The following is a 16,971-nucleotide window of genomic DNA, read 5'->3' on the forward strand; positions in this document are numbered from 1 at the left end:
GTATATAAAGAGGTTAGACATACACACACATAAAAGTACATAAGGAACTGATGCAGTGTGTACCATATCTTTATACCAATTGTTCCATTACACACACATATATATTTATATTTTCCCTCCTTATCAATGCTCCTCCTCCTTTATCCTTATATTCCTTTACTTGAATTCGCCCCTTCTGAAGTGTCCCGTCTTTACTTCGCAACCACTTCTTTAGCCACTTTTCCCACATCTTTTCTCCGCCAGGTTCTGCCATGATGCTACATTCACATTACAAAATACTTCTCTTTCTTTAATCCTCTTTTCTTCTTCTCTTCTTTTTGTATATCCTTCCTCTTTCCCCTTATACCCCCTTTTTCTCTTTAATCTTCCTCCTTTTTCCCACTAAACCTTCCTTTTTCTTTTTTTTCCTTAAGCCTTCCTTCCTTTAACCCTTAAACACTCCTTTTTTCTTTTCCCTCTATTTTTTTTTCTTTCTTTGTACTACTATTTATTCAATGAATGGAAATCAACCATGGAATATTCATTCAATGGAAAAAACAAAATTGTTTACTTATCTAGGTAAAAATGATACATCATTAAGTACTATGCACATATTGCATACACAGAACGTACACATTTTCTTTCTTTTTTTTCTTTTTCCTCAATTTTCTTTCTCTTTTTTTTTTCCTTTTTTTTTATTGTTTTTTTTTTTTTTTATTGTTTTTTTTTTTTTTTTATTGCTTTTTTTCTTTTTTTTTTTTAATACATCTTACTCGTGTGCAACCCTCTAAACAACTATGTAGCAGACCACATTGTTGCCTTAAACCCTGAACCTGCTCTCACACCCCAAACCCTACTGTCACATCCTAACTCCTTCATTCTAATACACTCAATGCCCCCACAATTACACCACACTTAACCCCTCACTCACTATCATTTCTTGCATTTCTTTTCCTTCACCCTCATTCCTTCCACACATTTCCCTTCACTTCATACACTTCCTCCCGCCTTCTTCTTTCCTTTCTTTCCTTTCCTTCCTTCTCTCGTTTTTTTTACAACTTTTCTTCTTTTTCCTTCTTCCTTAAACCTTCCCTTTTTTTCCTTCCTATTCCTTTTTTATTTATTCTTTCCCTTCTTCCTTTTCTTTTCTTTCTTTTATACCTTCCCTTATATCTTCATACCCTTTCTCCCATAGGTGCACACTTCTGCACACTTCCCTTTCTTCTCCTTCTTTCTACTGTTCCTTTCTTTTTTCCTCCTTTCCTTTTAAATTTCTTTTTTTCTTTCTCTTTTTTTCTTTTTTTTTTTTTTTTCTTTTTTTTTTTCTTTTTTATCATTAAAAAATTGTATATTGCATTTTTCCGTTTTGTTCTTATTTTTATTTAGAAAAACATAAAAAAATAGAAGACAAAAAAAAAAATATCCACAACATAAAAAAGTGTTTTCTCAATATTTTCCCGGGTAAATTTTATTCTTAGAAGAGACATTTCTCTTTTAATTCTGCATTATCGCTCTTTGTATATACACTAGGCAAATGAAGAAAACGCAAATAGGAAAAATGAGGACATAAGAATATACCCCCATTTTCTTGCGTATATATGTGAGATACTTTTCTTTTTCTTAAGGTCGCGAACATTAGTTCACTGTCGAAGTATACCAAATATTGTAAGGGCGCGCGTAGTACACGTACATTATTATCATGTATATTTTATGGTACAAAAAAGGAAGACCAAATATATTAATGTGTTTACTTCAAAGGGAGCCTTTTGTCCTTTCCTTTTTACCTAGTGCGCTTTTAACTTTTTTTTCTTTCTTTCTTGCGCGTCCTATTTAGAATATCTTCTTTTATGCAGTTATTCCAGAATACAAATGTAGGAAAAGGTAAAAGTAAAAGAAAGGAAGAAAGAGCGGAAGAGGGGAATGTCATTCTGTTCTTTACAGTGTACGGTTATTTAAGTTTTTCCATGTCTTCTTCAGGAAGGGAAACATTAGATTCACGTTCCTCTTCCATATGTTATCTATTCTGATAACCTATATTCTTATGTTGTCTGTTATTATTTCTTGTTCTGGAATGTGCAGTACTGAATGGGGCAGAGTATTCTGTGTTAGAATCTGTTCCATCATATATGGTGGAAGTATCTGTGGTAGAGTCGTCCATTGAAGTTAGAGTGTCGAATTCATTCCTACTAGTGGATCTTCTGTTCCGTCTACTGCTGCTGCTATTTTTTCCAAAGGAAAGGGTGTTTTTTATCCCAGAAGGTAAAAGATCATACTAAATGAAAGAGAAGAAGGGGGTATGTAAGAACGTGGGTTGTTATGTGTATTATATGTCCACATATATATATAAATATATATATAATGTGCAGTATATAGTTAATTCTCTATTCATTTTAGATAAAGGTATATATATTAATAATTATTATTATTATTTATAATTTTACTATGACTGTAATTGTAATTATGTACTATTACTTACTTTATATAAGAGGAAAACGATCGATGGTAATCCTATTGCTGCAACTGCGGTGGGTATAATAGTAAGGGCGATGTTGGTGCTCCCAGATGGGGAGGTTATGCCTCCGTCTGTTGCGGACAGAGCTTCAACTTCAGACGCAACACTCATAGTACAACCCTTCCCTAACAGTTCCTTATACTGAGGATCTTTGAACCAGGTTCTGAAGTCTTGACAACACTGTTGGCTACTTTTCTGACCATTTTTACATGCTTCTTCCATATATTTGTATGCTCCACAAATATCCCCCAGGTGATCGTCAATGTCATCTTTACAGGAATTACCGGATTGTAATTGCTGATTTATAGTATCATAATCCTTGTAGTAGTCATATACACTTTTCATTCGATTGAATTGTTCACTGTCAATATTCTCGTATACATTTGTACAGGGAAAATCAGTTGAATATGCCTTTACTTTTTCGTAAATATGCTTCATAACTCCCGGAAATAAATTATCATTTACCCAGGTAGATACTATATCCCCTATCCAATAATATAAGTAAGGGCAATACTCATCGCTTTCCTTTTCTTCTCCTACCTGCTTGAACACGCAGCATACTGCTTTCGCAGCTTGTTCCGCATAATCCTCAATATCTCGTTCCCCAACTGGTAAATGCTCCATTCGATCAGGCCACTGACTACTTCCATTACAACTGGTCATGCCACCTTTGTATTTCTCATAGTACTTTGTACTTGGAAGTAAATTTTCCAAATTACAGTCCTGTGAATATAATAAATAAAATACATATATTTTCCCCCATGTACTTTTACAACTTCCCTATTGCATTACACATACATAATTGTGCACATGTACAATAGGGACACATATGTGGGTATTTTGAATGGGGATGTTGTTCTTTCATTTTGAATAAGTATTCTGAGTAGGATTGTTCAGTTTGAATAAACACTCTCAAATAGGATTGTTCACTCTGAATAAACACTCCGAAGAGGATTATACATTTCTGCCCATTACCCGTCTACTTATAGTTAAAAAAAATTTTTTTCCTTTGCCATTTTTTTCGTACCTGCTTGGTGACTCCTAATCCAGAAGAGGGATCCTCAAGCTCCTCTTCATCTACTTCTTCCTGTAGTGGAGTAGTACATTCTAATTTTGGGAGTTCCGTATTCTTACACTTTTCCTTATGTATATATTCTTCCTTAAATTTGTCACAATATTTATCACTTTGAGTTTCACAATGACTGCATAACCATGTATATGCTGTTTTAGCTTCCTCAAATTTCTTGTTTAAACTTTCACAGAGGGGTTTTTTAGTATCTCCTGCATGTCTACTTATGTAATTATAGTCATAACTATAGTCGAATAGTTTTTTACCATTCTCGAAAACAGTTTGGCCAACATCGTACTGTGCACTACTGCAATTCTTCCTCCAATTGCCTGGCGGTAGTTTACTGTAAACTTCCTTCATGGCAGTCGCAAAATCCTTATGACCTAAATTCCCCTTTATTTTATCACCTAACCAATAATAGAAGAACTTCCAAAGTTCACAGTCACGTGTTCCCTCGTCCTGCCACATTTTATTTGCACTACACCATCCTCTTGCAATTTCCTCTGCCAATGTGTTACCAGGTTTTATTCCTAGTACATATACTACCCCATATATCGTGTTCTTCAGATTTTGCCCGTACCCCCGTATTCCTGATCTTCGGCACCATGCTACCTTCTGCCCTATTCTATGGTATATTTTCTGTGAAGGTAATGGAGGTGAAACTCCTTTCCCCTGAAGGCAAAAATGAAAGAGAATGAAGTATGTATTGGTGGACGCTTCTGTTTATTCCCCTATATTACTATTTCAGTGTGTGTGTACATATAAGTTGATATAGGTATATTTATTCATTCATTCCTTTCGAAAAGAGGAAATAACTTCCTTATGTTCCACTTACTGGACCTGCCATTTTCGCCTAATGATATATTCTTGCAGTACATAATATACGTATGCTAAAACTGCCCATATATTTATACATGAAAAATATACGAATATTTTCCTTTCCATGATTATGAATATGCAATTTTTGCTCTTCCCTCAAAAATTGCACACTGTTCAAATTCTAATCAGTTATATACCCTTATATTTATGCATCAAAATCATCACATGTATATAATTAAAGGAAAGAAATATATATGTAAATAACATATATATGGCAAGAACAAATTTTAGTCCCTTATACAGCAGCGTACACATATAACAAAGAAGGAAGGAGCAGAAGGAAAGGTAACGAATTCTTTATACACATTCCTTTATTTATGTATTATTTTATTATTGGATGATATATACCTCTTAGTAATATTATCTTATTATTTCTATACTCGCCCTTTCGCTACTTTTAAATATATATGATATATATACACATATTCATGTACATATACATATATGTATATATATATGTAATAATATGATTTCTGCCTTTTAAATAAGAATGTTAATATGTGTATTATATGAATTTATGCTCAATTGTTATTTTTAAAAGGACGTTATTAAAAAACTGCTAAAAAACAAAGTGTAGTGTAGTTTATATACGGAGCGCTCATTCCTGTTAAATGTGCACATTTATAAATGTGTGCTATATGGAGCATGTGCTAACATAATACATGCACAATATAGATTACTAAGAGATAAATTAATTATACTTAAAGTAAATGAGAACTACAAAAGTCCCCATAATAGTATATTGTAGTGTACACACTCCTTCACCCATCGTCGCTAATAATAACATTTTCCTTTTTTTCTATTTCTTCATTCTTTCTTCTGATAGGTATACTACGAATAACTCCTTCATACTGAAAACATACATTATGTATTATATGAGCTACTTCACTCCTCATTGTTTCAAATGCACATTATACACTACATATTAGTGTGCTACCTCTCATTTGCCCTATGATAAGCACATTATAAATAATTCTCCTATACTAAGAATATGCATTATGTTGCTAGAGCTGCTTTCTCTCCCCCCTTTTTTTAGTGTGTATTGTACTTTCCATGTATTAATGTGCCCTAACCTCTCTCTTCTTTTTTCCCCTTTCACCAAAGGAGTGTACAGTAACTTACTTATATGTATGAAATGTGTATGGTATTACTGGGGCTACCATTCATTTCTTCCCTATCCCTTCTTCTAATACAGATTACATTTAACATATGCTACTGTTACGCCATTATTTTTACTTTTTTGTTTTAAGTTTAAATTTAGGATACGGTTAACAAGTTTGAAAGGTGGTTGAAAGGGGGTTGAAAGAGGTTGGGAGGGGGTCATAGAAGTTCCATAATGGTCAAATATTCAGAGGAGGTAGTGGCAAGTGTTTAGAAGTTTCACTGTAACATTCTAAGAACCATTTTTAGCATGAATACACTAATTATGAATTTGTCCTTGTCATCTTCCTTCTACATGCAGCTACTGGCACTGCTGCTTATCGTAATGTGTAGTCATGGCATTGTAGTGCTCTATCATAAATATTAAATAGCTCAGTATAATTTATAATAGTGTATAGGTTCATGTGCTCCTCCTTTTTTCCTTTATATGAAATGTGAATATCATGACCGAAATATAGATTATATATATAGAAGAGGAAATGGGGAAGGAAGGGGGAGCCAATAAAGTAATTCCTCATTGCGATGAACTTTTACCAAAAGTAATGTGGAATCCTTATAATTATTTTTGACTTATATACTTGTAATACCTGTGATATTGTATAATATTGTACGTGATCATATAGGGAAGAATTCGTTACAAAATATTTTACCTAGGAGGAAAAATACTGGAACATATAACATATTCTACATACATGTAGATGTCCCTTCCCCGTCGCCGAAAGACCACTCATTACATATGGTCCTAAAGGGGGATTATGCTATGCGCATAAAGGCTACAGTACATTGTAGTACCCCCGTCCCATAATACGTACATACACTACTTTGCATTGGGATCAATGTGTCCACCATGTAGAATGCCTTTTCAGAGGTTGTGTACATTACTTAGGAGTATGTGGGGCACACTACGTGCGGTGCAAATTGTCCCGTTAGAGCATGGGGATCACTGTTTCCTTGGGGTGAACACTGTCGAATGTCCCCCACTGTATAAAAAGAAGGTGCCACGTGTAGAATGGGTGACAATATTCTTGCACAGGAATGTAATGTTCATGGAATAAGTTTTCGCTGAATAAGTGGTCACTGCAGAATACAACCCTATGGGTGGATTGTGCACATTTATGGGTAATAAATAAGAGTGTGCAGAAGAGAAAAACTGCATAGCACACTCCTATTACTCGTTTATGGGCACATAATGTAAGTCCCTCCCCGTTGTCCATCAATTATTATTGCTAATTCGTGGTGATATAAAATTTGTACGATATGTAGAATACCAGTAATTGTAAAAATGGTAAAAAAAAAAAAAAAAATGGGCACGCACACATATATGTACACATACACACCAGGAAATAAGTTTACAGGGCATTATTAATAAGGTTCCCAATGTGATTACTTCTCATATGTATGTAACACATGGACATGAACACGAACGATGTAATGCACCATGAACGATGTTATAAACCAAGTACGTGTGTCCTATGTGAACTAATGGTAGACACATATATACCTCCTACTACTGTGCCATGTTGCTCAGGGGGAACAACTTTTCTACACACATACCACAACACACCACATAACATACCAACAAAGATCCATATGGACCATGTAGATTTCCCCCTTGTTCAAGGGGAAACAAATTACTTTTAAGAAAAAAAAAGGAAAGAAAGAAGAAGGGGAAGAAAGAGGGGAGTGGGTCCCCTGTCACACATAAATGAGCTGTACCTTCCCTACATTCCACGTGTGTATATAATACATGCTCCTCCTATAATTATTAGAGTACCCTCAAAGCTTTTACATTTTCCCATGGGTGCATAGTTCATGTAAGAAAAAAATATTAGGAAAGGAAAAGGGGGAAATAGTAATATAATGTACAATAGTATATATAAGGTAAGAAGAGTGCATATTTAGTTAGGAACCCTCTACTTAAAATTAAAAGAAGAAAGGAAGAAAAAGAAACAAAGAAATCAATAGCATGTATAACGCTTATATACTAATGTAAAAGAGAAAAAGAAGGGGAAAGTTAAGGCAAAACCTCAATTAAAATACAAAGAAAGAAAAAGAAAAAGAAAAGAAAATGAAAGGGAAGCACACTTTAATATATATGTGCAAAAAATATAATCTACATTAAAAGGAAAGCAGGGTAAAAGTGCTCAAATGGTATATAATGTGTAAACAGTTCTACAGCATATATGAATAAATTATTTATAGTAAGTTTCTTTTTAAGAAAAGAAGAAAGGAAAAAGAGTTCCCATAAAGGAACTATCATAAAAGGGGAAGGAAAAAAAAGAAAGGAAAAAAAAAGAAAAGAAAAGAAAGAATTGTTATTATTATTCAACAGAAATGAGAAGGTAGGATAGGTGTAAGTCACAAGGAAGGGGGTATTATTTAGAACAATGTGCGCATATATATATACATTCTTTTTTTTTTTTTTTTTTTACTATTCTATTATATTATATTTGTTCCTACATATGTTCTTCTCTTAAATTATATATATGTGCACATATAATCATTTTGGTGCAGATGCATATAATATGCCATCGTTACACCTTAAAAAAAAAAAAAAAGAAGAAGAATGTAGGATGGTAGGTGGGATGGAATGATATATATATATACTTATATAAAAGGGGGGGAAGAAATAAGAAGTGTATGTAATAATATTTATTGGTATGTTGTTAACATCCTGGACAGTTTTGTACAAAATTTATGCATTTGCACTTTAAATATATAAATGTAGGCATAACAGTTTTAATATAAATTTACTATATACCACAGAAGAATGTACTTAAACAATGACAAAAGTAATAACCCCCGCACACTTTTCATTTATTTATTCCCACAAAATAGGTGTATACACATATAATATTCTCTCTATACATAATGTAATAAAATGCCCCCCCCAAAAAAAAAAAATAAAAATAAAAATGCATATATATCTACTTCGCAAATTACACCTATGTAGGATCAGGATCAAGACCAGCAATGTAGTGTGAATACATTACCTTCAAGGCAAATATATAAAAAGTTCCAGGATGGCAAAAATCAATGTCATGATAGCAGTTCCGTGACAGGAGAAATAGAAAACATTTTGAAAGGTAAATTGAACGAATCCTGGGGAGCTAAGACATATGCAACACAAATTTCCCAAGCTTGGTGCCTTGTGTCTAAGGTGAAAACAGAAAATCCAGCTTGCACCGTAATTTGTGACTTCTTTTATTATTGGTTGGGTGATATATTATCCGGCAAATTGAACACATGGAATGCCACACTTCAGACTATTATACCACAAATCTTCAGTAAATTTGAAGAGTTCAATGAAGTATGTGCTTACAATACTTTTAACGACACTCTTTTTCCCCAAAAGAAACAGTTATTCAATTATTATTATGATTATAAAACTATATGGAAGCACCTCAGGGACTCTCAGTCTCGCGGCTCTTGCTGCAATGAATATGACAACTACCTGAAGGAAGCTCAACGGGCTTATGGACAAATACAGGCAATGGGGTCACGTAGTGAAGATCAATACTTTGAAAAATTCTGGACTCAGTTCAAACATACTGGTAGTGGTAGTGGTGGTGAGGGAAAAGTTCCAAAACCAGAAGACTTGAAGTGTGACACTGTGCTCGGAGAAGAACTCTCACCAAGCGGGCAGGATGGAACTGATCTGGATAGTTGCTTAACACAGGTGATTTCAGAAAGTCCTGTATTACAAGCCACCTCTGAAACAAGACTCGGTCCTGCATCCGCAGAAGTTCATTCATCCTCCGTAGGTACAACCTCCAAAAATACGGAAAGTAACAGCGCTACCGCTCCTATTGTTTCTTCTGCATTAGCTGCAATAGGACTACCAACAATTGCTGCATTCCTCCTTTATAAGGTAAATAAAGAAAAGAACAAAAGAAGAAAAAAAAAATTTTTTTTTTTGCATATATATATATATATATATATGTAAGTAATATAATTCATATGCATTGCCGTTTTTTATGTATAAACAATATATATAGAATAGAATGTTTGCATTATATGTATGTATGTCCATAAATATATACGTACATATATACACATATATACATATATATACATATAGGGAAGTAAGCCGTGTTACACATGTTTCTTCTCTTCCCTTTCCTTCCTTCCCATTTCAGTATAATCTTCTACCACCTTTGTTCGGTAACCATTTTGGAGGAGGAGGAAGTAGTAAAATAAGGAAGAGAAGATCCATTAAACAAAACTTTGACGTATTAACAGAAACGAGTTCCACACTAGATGGTGGAACAACGGAATATTCTGCCACCAATTCAACCACAATAGACGATGCTACTACAGTATATTCTGTTCCACCCTCCAACAGCAGAACAGGAAGAACAGGAGCAGGAACAAATAATAATATACGACGAACCAATGTAGGTTACCATCCTAAGTGAAAAAACAAAATGTCCTTCTCCATTAATTATAAATGACGTGTGTAATGTCCCCCTTTTTTTCATCCTGGTTTCTAAAATACAACAACAGCATAATCAAAACTCACGGCAGAACGGAATATTGGGAATAGGAAATATATGCGCCCCACATATGTTCCATAATTATATGCACTTCTTATTAAAATTATTAATTGTTCCTTCAGGAATGTACATATTGCAATACTTCCTGATTCACACCCTTCATATAAAATTAGAAAAAAAAGAAAAAGGGAACATCCGAGGCCTGGAGAAAAATGGTAGTCTATATTTTTCTGAAAAATATGCGTCTAAAATATATCCGCATAATAGTTTCTCTGGAAGGAGGATTACCATATTTCTGTTTTTAAAATTTTCTGTTGCATTAAATTACGCATAGAACTCATAAGCAGGCCTTAAAGGCTCCCAATGAGCGGATTGCCCGAAAACTAAGATTACACTACCGAAACCTAGTATTAAATTACCGGAACCTCGGAGCAAATGTGACCAGAACGTAGGAGGAAATGTGCCCCAAATCTGTAAGCGGATTACCAAAATTGGGTCAGTACATTTTTATTATTTCTATTATGGGAAATTCCGCAAGTATAACTTCGTATGGGTCTGCTTGTACGCACATATTTAATTGGACCACAGTTCTTTTTAGGATTACTATGATCACTATATGTGCACAATAATACGCATTGTAGTAAAGGCAAATTCAGCATGATTCCATTCTTTGTGTGCGCCAAGAATTTAATTCCATGAATTCGAAATTTCCTGTTCCTTACCGTCCAGTATGTGCATTATTTTTCCTGCGCACCATTTCCACGAGTACGGATAATTGCATACTATTATTTTCTACTTCTCCAGTGTAGAAATATTGTACAGTGCATATGATATTAGACGTCGTGTAAGGTAATTTGAAATGATGCATCATATATACATATTTCCCTTTCCTGATAAAGTTTAAACGGTTTAAGTAGAATGCAGCTGAGTTTTAGAAGTGGATGATAAATAAGTTAAATTTACTGTGCTATTTGTTATCTATATAGTACGTTCCTATGAAACTACCAAAATTTTTTTTACCTGCATTCATACTAATTAGCATGCTATATAGTGTTGTTCGTGGATATATGGACCTTCCCCCAAGGAGTACTTTATTAAAGAGGATGTTGCACTCACGTATACTGTAGGAATATGGAGTAATGCAGTTTCTAAGTATTATATGGAACTACATATACAAATACTGAACCATTTCTTACTCCTCGCAGCATGTAACTTGTGCGGCTGTCCTGAAATTCATTGTTCCTAATCTGCATGGACTTCATGCTGTGGGGCACTGAGTCTATAAGTTATTATAAATGTAATATCCTATATATTAGGTATATGTGTATGATAATGATATTCCCGCATGTGGAATAAGAATTAAGGTAACTTTAGGCCTGAGGGGGAAGGTCCAGATTATGATCAATATATGTCCACTCATTTAGCAGCAGTCTGAATGTGGATTAAGCAATAAAGTGTGTTCCCCCATAATTCGTTGTACTTTTCGCCTCGGTTCTCCTGCTTCTCTAATATTCTGTCCCAGCTTTGTTTATACCGTTCTCAGGAGGAACTACATACTTATACATAGAGGAATAACTTATGCGTCGCGTGAACAAATTATATATGGGACCGTTCTGCGTAGGTCTCAGGTAGGATCATATGAAGTATACAGCGTACTGAACTCTCTCTTCCATATAATACATAATAAAACACGCCTTTAAAAGATTTGAATGTGAGCATCTGCACGTGGGGCACTCTACTCATGAAGTATTCATATAACACACTTCACTAGTAGTAAAGGGAAACTCTTTAAACATTCTGTTACTCTGTTCTCAGGAGCAGGAGCATCTTTTGCCTATATTACTTGGAAGCACATAAGTGCAGGCACTCCTTATTCTGTACCGCAGCACCTACATTTCGCACTATTATAATGCGCCTGTGCCACCATGACCCATATTATATACATAATAACACTGTTCACGGAGTGTCCCTGCACTCCCTCCACATATACAACGCTTACACTACTTCAAAATATGTGTACCTGGCAGTACATGCAACACATATATGTCGACTCAGCAGTTAAGTATTTCTATTCCATTTCCTTCTAACTATTGTAGAAGAATTATTCTTCCTGCAGGAACTTCCCTATATTCGATATCCTCCCCTTGCAGAGTCCTACGTTCGTGTTTATGGTTCATATAATGGATGACTGTCCTGGTACCATGGGGACGTCATGTTTCATTGTGTGTGCGTATTATACTTTCAACATGTTCTATAGGAAGTATATAGGGGTGCATACAAGAATCATTTATATTATTCCCGCAATAATATTCGAACCATGTTTCCATTAGGGAAGTCTAATATTACTTCCCGCGGGGGCACATTATTCATATTTCCATATAAACACTTGTATTGGTTACGGCGCACGTTGGAGTTATCAAAGTGTATACATTTTGAACTCTCCCAGGGTGCTCACGAATTTATGGTATTCCCATAACAGGGGAAAGTAGAACTGTGTGGAGTGAAAATTTAGGAATGTCTCAAATAGAAATATGGGGTACAGAAATTCAGAGTTCTATCAAAGCAGGAACCTAACGAATGGAGAGTATGATGATGGAAATCTAAGGTATGCAAAGAAACATAGTGACATTATTCAGAAGAATATAATGCTACCCTATTACTTAGAATGTACGGAATTATAAATAATGGAAGATAACGCGCAATTCCAAGGGGGCATGATGATATAGGTCGGGGTTTCTTATTTTATTCAGGGAACATATTAATAGGTTCGTCGCGGCAAAATTTGCCGTGGTATTCTAGGATTAAATATATTTCGACGATGTTAAATTTGGATATTAGTAATTCCGTATACTACATTAATTCTGCTGTTACTATATTCCGAGGGACCCATAATGGGCTACTATCGTTCGTGGGAACAGGGTTGTAGATATTAAGAATATAATACAATTATTAAATACTCTAAACTCTGGAAAACTGGTTTTCCGCCTATCCTAGGGAGTATCGAAGTAGCGTTGTGTAAATATTGATAAATTGCAACCCGTATGTTAATGTATCTTGGTAAGGGAAATAAATGAAAAGGAGGATCCTTCCCACTACTATGCACTATATATTGTTCTTACAATTAATCTAAAGAGGAGGAGAAGGAGAAGAAAGAAAAATAGAATGATGATAGAGATGCCTCTTTTTTTTTTTTTTATGTTCCGTTCCCCATTAGCAGAGTACCTTATCTCAAGTTGTTATTTAAACATAAAAATGTAAAGGAAGGAAAGAAAGTAATGAAATATGAAGAAAAGAAGGAAAAAAATAGAAGGAAAGGGAAAAAAGAAAAAAAAGGAAGAAAGAAAAAAAAGAAGAAAAAGAAAGTGAGTAGAATGGTGGTGATAGGGGTAAGTTCTTCCACTTTCTTCTTATCCTCCTTCTTCTCCTATTTAGATTAATTGTAAGAACAATATATAGTGCATAGTAGTGGGAAGGAAGGAGAAGGATTGAAGGTTGCGCACAAATTCCTCTCTTCTTTTTTTTTAAAGAAATAAAAGCGAAAGAAGTTAAGAAAAAAAAAAAAGAGGAAAAAATTAAAGGAAAAAAGAAGGGAGTGGGTTTTAGCTCTTCTCGTTTTTTTTTTTTTTCTTAAAGAAATGTAAAGGAAGAACAGACGAAAAAGAAAAATAGAATGCTGGGAAATTATTTTTCTTTCCTTAATTGGGAAGGATGTATAAAGGTAGGGGGAACTAACGGAAGAAGAGTCATAAAATATAAGAACACAGTGAAATTAAAGGGAAAAAGAAAAATCAGTAGGAGGTTAAAATTGAAGGAAAGGAGGAAGTAAAAATAAATTGGGGAATATGTAAAAGTATATATAAAGTTATTAGGAAAAAAGACAAAGATTCAGGAAATACGGAAGTTGTTAAGTATATAATACTTATATCAACATGGCTGGAGGTGCAGAGAAATTAGTGCGGAAATGGCACGAGGAGATGAAGAAGTATACGAATCAGAAGTTTGATGTAATACATTATATTCCTTTTGATAGTTAAGTTCATATATGAGTAGATGTATATGTCAACATGAGTTTTATAGGAGTGCAGTATGGAGCACCTATACTGTGTACGTAGTCGTTCCTTCTTACATTCTAGGAAAGAATATGGGGAAACATGAAAAAAATATGGGAAGGGCTTATGGATAAATTAAGGAGGCCGTTAGACGAGAAAATTAAACATTTGTGTGCTGATGACCTTGCTGCTGATTTCGGAGTTAAAGTTAATACAGGGGAAAAAGCATTATGTAAAGCTATCTTTAAACTTTATTATTATATGAATGGTATACCGATAGAAGGGAAAGAACATGAGAAAATTGGGGACGCTGTCATGGAAGAAAATTACCTAAGATGTGTGGTAGGAATGGTTTCATTACATCAAATATTTGGGAAACACAAATGTTTTAACAAGTACACAGATTATGTATCAAGCGTTATGTCAGGGATGAGGACAATAAACAATGTTAATGACTATGGTACACTATGTAGAAGGATGAATTTTGGTAAAATGAAAATAGGAACAAAGCTGGTTGGGGAAACCTTGGCAGAATGGAATAAGGGAAAACTGAAGGAGGTTTCAGAGCACGACTGGATAGGGTATTCCGATAAGGATATCTGCAAAGATGAAGAGAAAAATCGAATAGCCAATCCCAATTATGAAGTGAATGAGGAGGATAAACCAGAGTGGCTGAAGGAAAAGAGTGTGAACGAAATGCGGGACATAGTAACAAAGGAACAGTATGTACCAGTGGGTAAAGTGGGGGAAGTACTAGAAAAAATAGAGAAGAAAATGAAAAAAAAGAAAACTCCTTATGAATGCCCTGGAAGTCCCTCCAAGGATGGATCTGAAGAGGAAGAAGACCGTAAGGATTTGTTCTTGAATTTTTGTAATATAGTTTCCATGAATATAGGGTATCTGTAATTTTGTTCTTTCCTTCCTTTAATGGAACCCTGTAGACATAATATATGCACGGTACGTACATGATGTGTACATGCCCCCCCTTTTTCTCTGTTCTTCCTTCTATACAGTTGGTATAGAAGATTGGTTCACATACTTCTCCAATGAACCAACAACTGAGGATGCTATGAAGTTGGATGAGTTCAAGACTCTATCATTGTTATGCGATGAAGAGGAGATTGAGGATGAAAATGGGGACATTATAAATTTAAAGAAACACAGAGATTTTTGTAAAATTATGTTTAAAAATTTATTGCTCGTGACAAATATTAAAAATCAACATAAACCAGGGAGTTCGCAGTGCAAGGGAGACGTGAAGGATATTCCTCTGTGTGATTTATTGAATTTTTGGGCATACTATATGCAGTTATTCTGTATTCCTAAGGAGGTCATACATTACGCCTTTAAGGGAGTAGAACCGGTGGGGAAATCATTGTATCCACATAAAAACTATGTGAAATGTGCTTATGATGCTGCACCCAAGATTCATGACAGAGACGAAAGGTATATGGTAGGTGAAGCGCACGAACTATTTTCCAGAAGTGCGTTGTATACTAAGATGAAAGCATTAACTAATAAAACATGGTGCGAAAAAGGTAAATGGGAATATCGGAAAAATGCGCCAGAAGTCACAAACGTCGCACTTGCAGAGACAGGACTGCCTGATCAGAAAATTAGCACTAATGATCAGGGGAAGAACTTGGGAAAACTTTTGAAGGAAGTTGAGTCGAAGGTGAAAGAGCAGAAAGAAGAAGAAAAAAGGAAACTGGAAGAATTGGAACAAGTCATAAAACAATGTAAGCAAACCTAATCATCACCACACTAACACCACCATAACAACCTTCCCTTCCACTACTAACAACCTTCCACCCACCTACCACCACCCTAACAACCTTCCTTGCTTAGACCTCCTTTTCTTCCTTCCCTCCTTAGACCCCTTCCTTCCTCATCCTTAGAACATCTCCTTCCTCCTTAGACCCCCTTCCTTCCTCATCCTTAGAACACCTCCTTCCTCCTTAGACCCCCTCCTTTCTCATCCTTAGAGCACCTTCTTCCTCCTTAGACCTTCCTTTACTTCCTTGCTGAGCGTTAAAGGGGGGTTCAGGGGAAGGAAAGAAAGAAAGGAAGGGAAGAAGGTTGTTAAGGGTGGAAGGCTAGAAGGAAGTTTGATAGGGGTGTTAGAATGAAGGTTTAGGGGTGTTAGGAAGGAGCATTTGTTAGGGGTTGTACGTTGTTAGGGTGGTGGCTGATGGAAGGAAGGTTCTTAGGAGTGGTAGGTGGGTTGTTATGGGTGGAAGGAAGGTTGTTCGGTGGTAGGTGGGTTGTTAGGGGTGGAAGGAAGGTTGTTCGGTGGTAGGTGGGTTGTTAGGGGTGGAAGGAAGGTTGTTCGGTGGTAGGTGGGTTGTTAGGGGTGGTAGGTGGGTTGTTAGGGGTGGTAGGTGGGTGGTAGGTCGGTTGTTAGGTGGGTTGTTAGGGGTGGTAGGTGGGTTGTTAGGGGTGGTTGGTGGGTTGTTAGGGGTGGTAGGTGGAAGGAAGATATGAATGTGGTGTTCGATGGAAGATTGTAGGTGGGTTGTTAGGGGTGGTTGGAAGGTAGGTTTTAAGGTGGAATGGATGTACACAACATGACCAACCTACCACCATGATCGCCATTTCTACCATCATTACTGTCTTACCTTCTTCTTTTTATAGAATAATATATTTTTATTTTTTCTTCCATTTCTTCCATCATTCTTCCTATCTGCTACAGACACACCCTGTAATGAACGTGCCCTTTGTGATCGTGCACAATGTGTAACGAAGAAATGGTTTCCAAGCAGAAGGCGCAATGAATACAACAAAAGTCACTGGGTACGTGCCTGTGTTACTTACTATAATGAAATA

General features: G+C 35.4%; 1 protein-coding gene across 1 annotated transcript; it reads right to left on the reverse strand.

The window, feature by feature from the left end:
- Positions 1–1,993: 1,993 nt before the first annotated feature.
- PCOAH_00016510 (KIR protein) lies at positions 1,994–3,920 on the reverse strand (the record flags this gene model as incomplete). The annotated part of the gene is made up of 3 exons (XM_020058460.1): positions 1,994–2,251; positions 2,456–3,214; positions 3,519–3,920. 3 exons carry the CDS (start codon positions 3,918–3,920, stop codon positions 1,994–1,996), a joined length of 1,419 nt encoding a protein of 472 aa, XP_019914207.1.
- Between the last annotated feature and the right edge of the window lie 13,051 nt (positions 3,921–16,971).

This window comes from Plasmodium coatneyi, chromosome 7, assembly GCF_001680005.1.
Source record: "Plasmodium coatneyi strain Hackeri chromosome 7, complete sequence".
NCBI classification, from domain to species: Eukaryota; Apicomplexa; class Aconoidasida; order Haemosporida; family Plasmodiidae; genus Plasmodium; species Plasmodium coatneyi.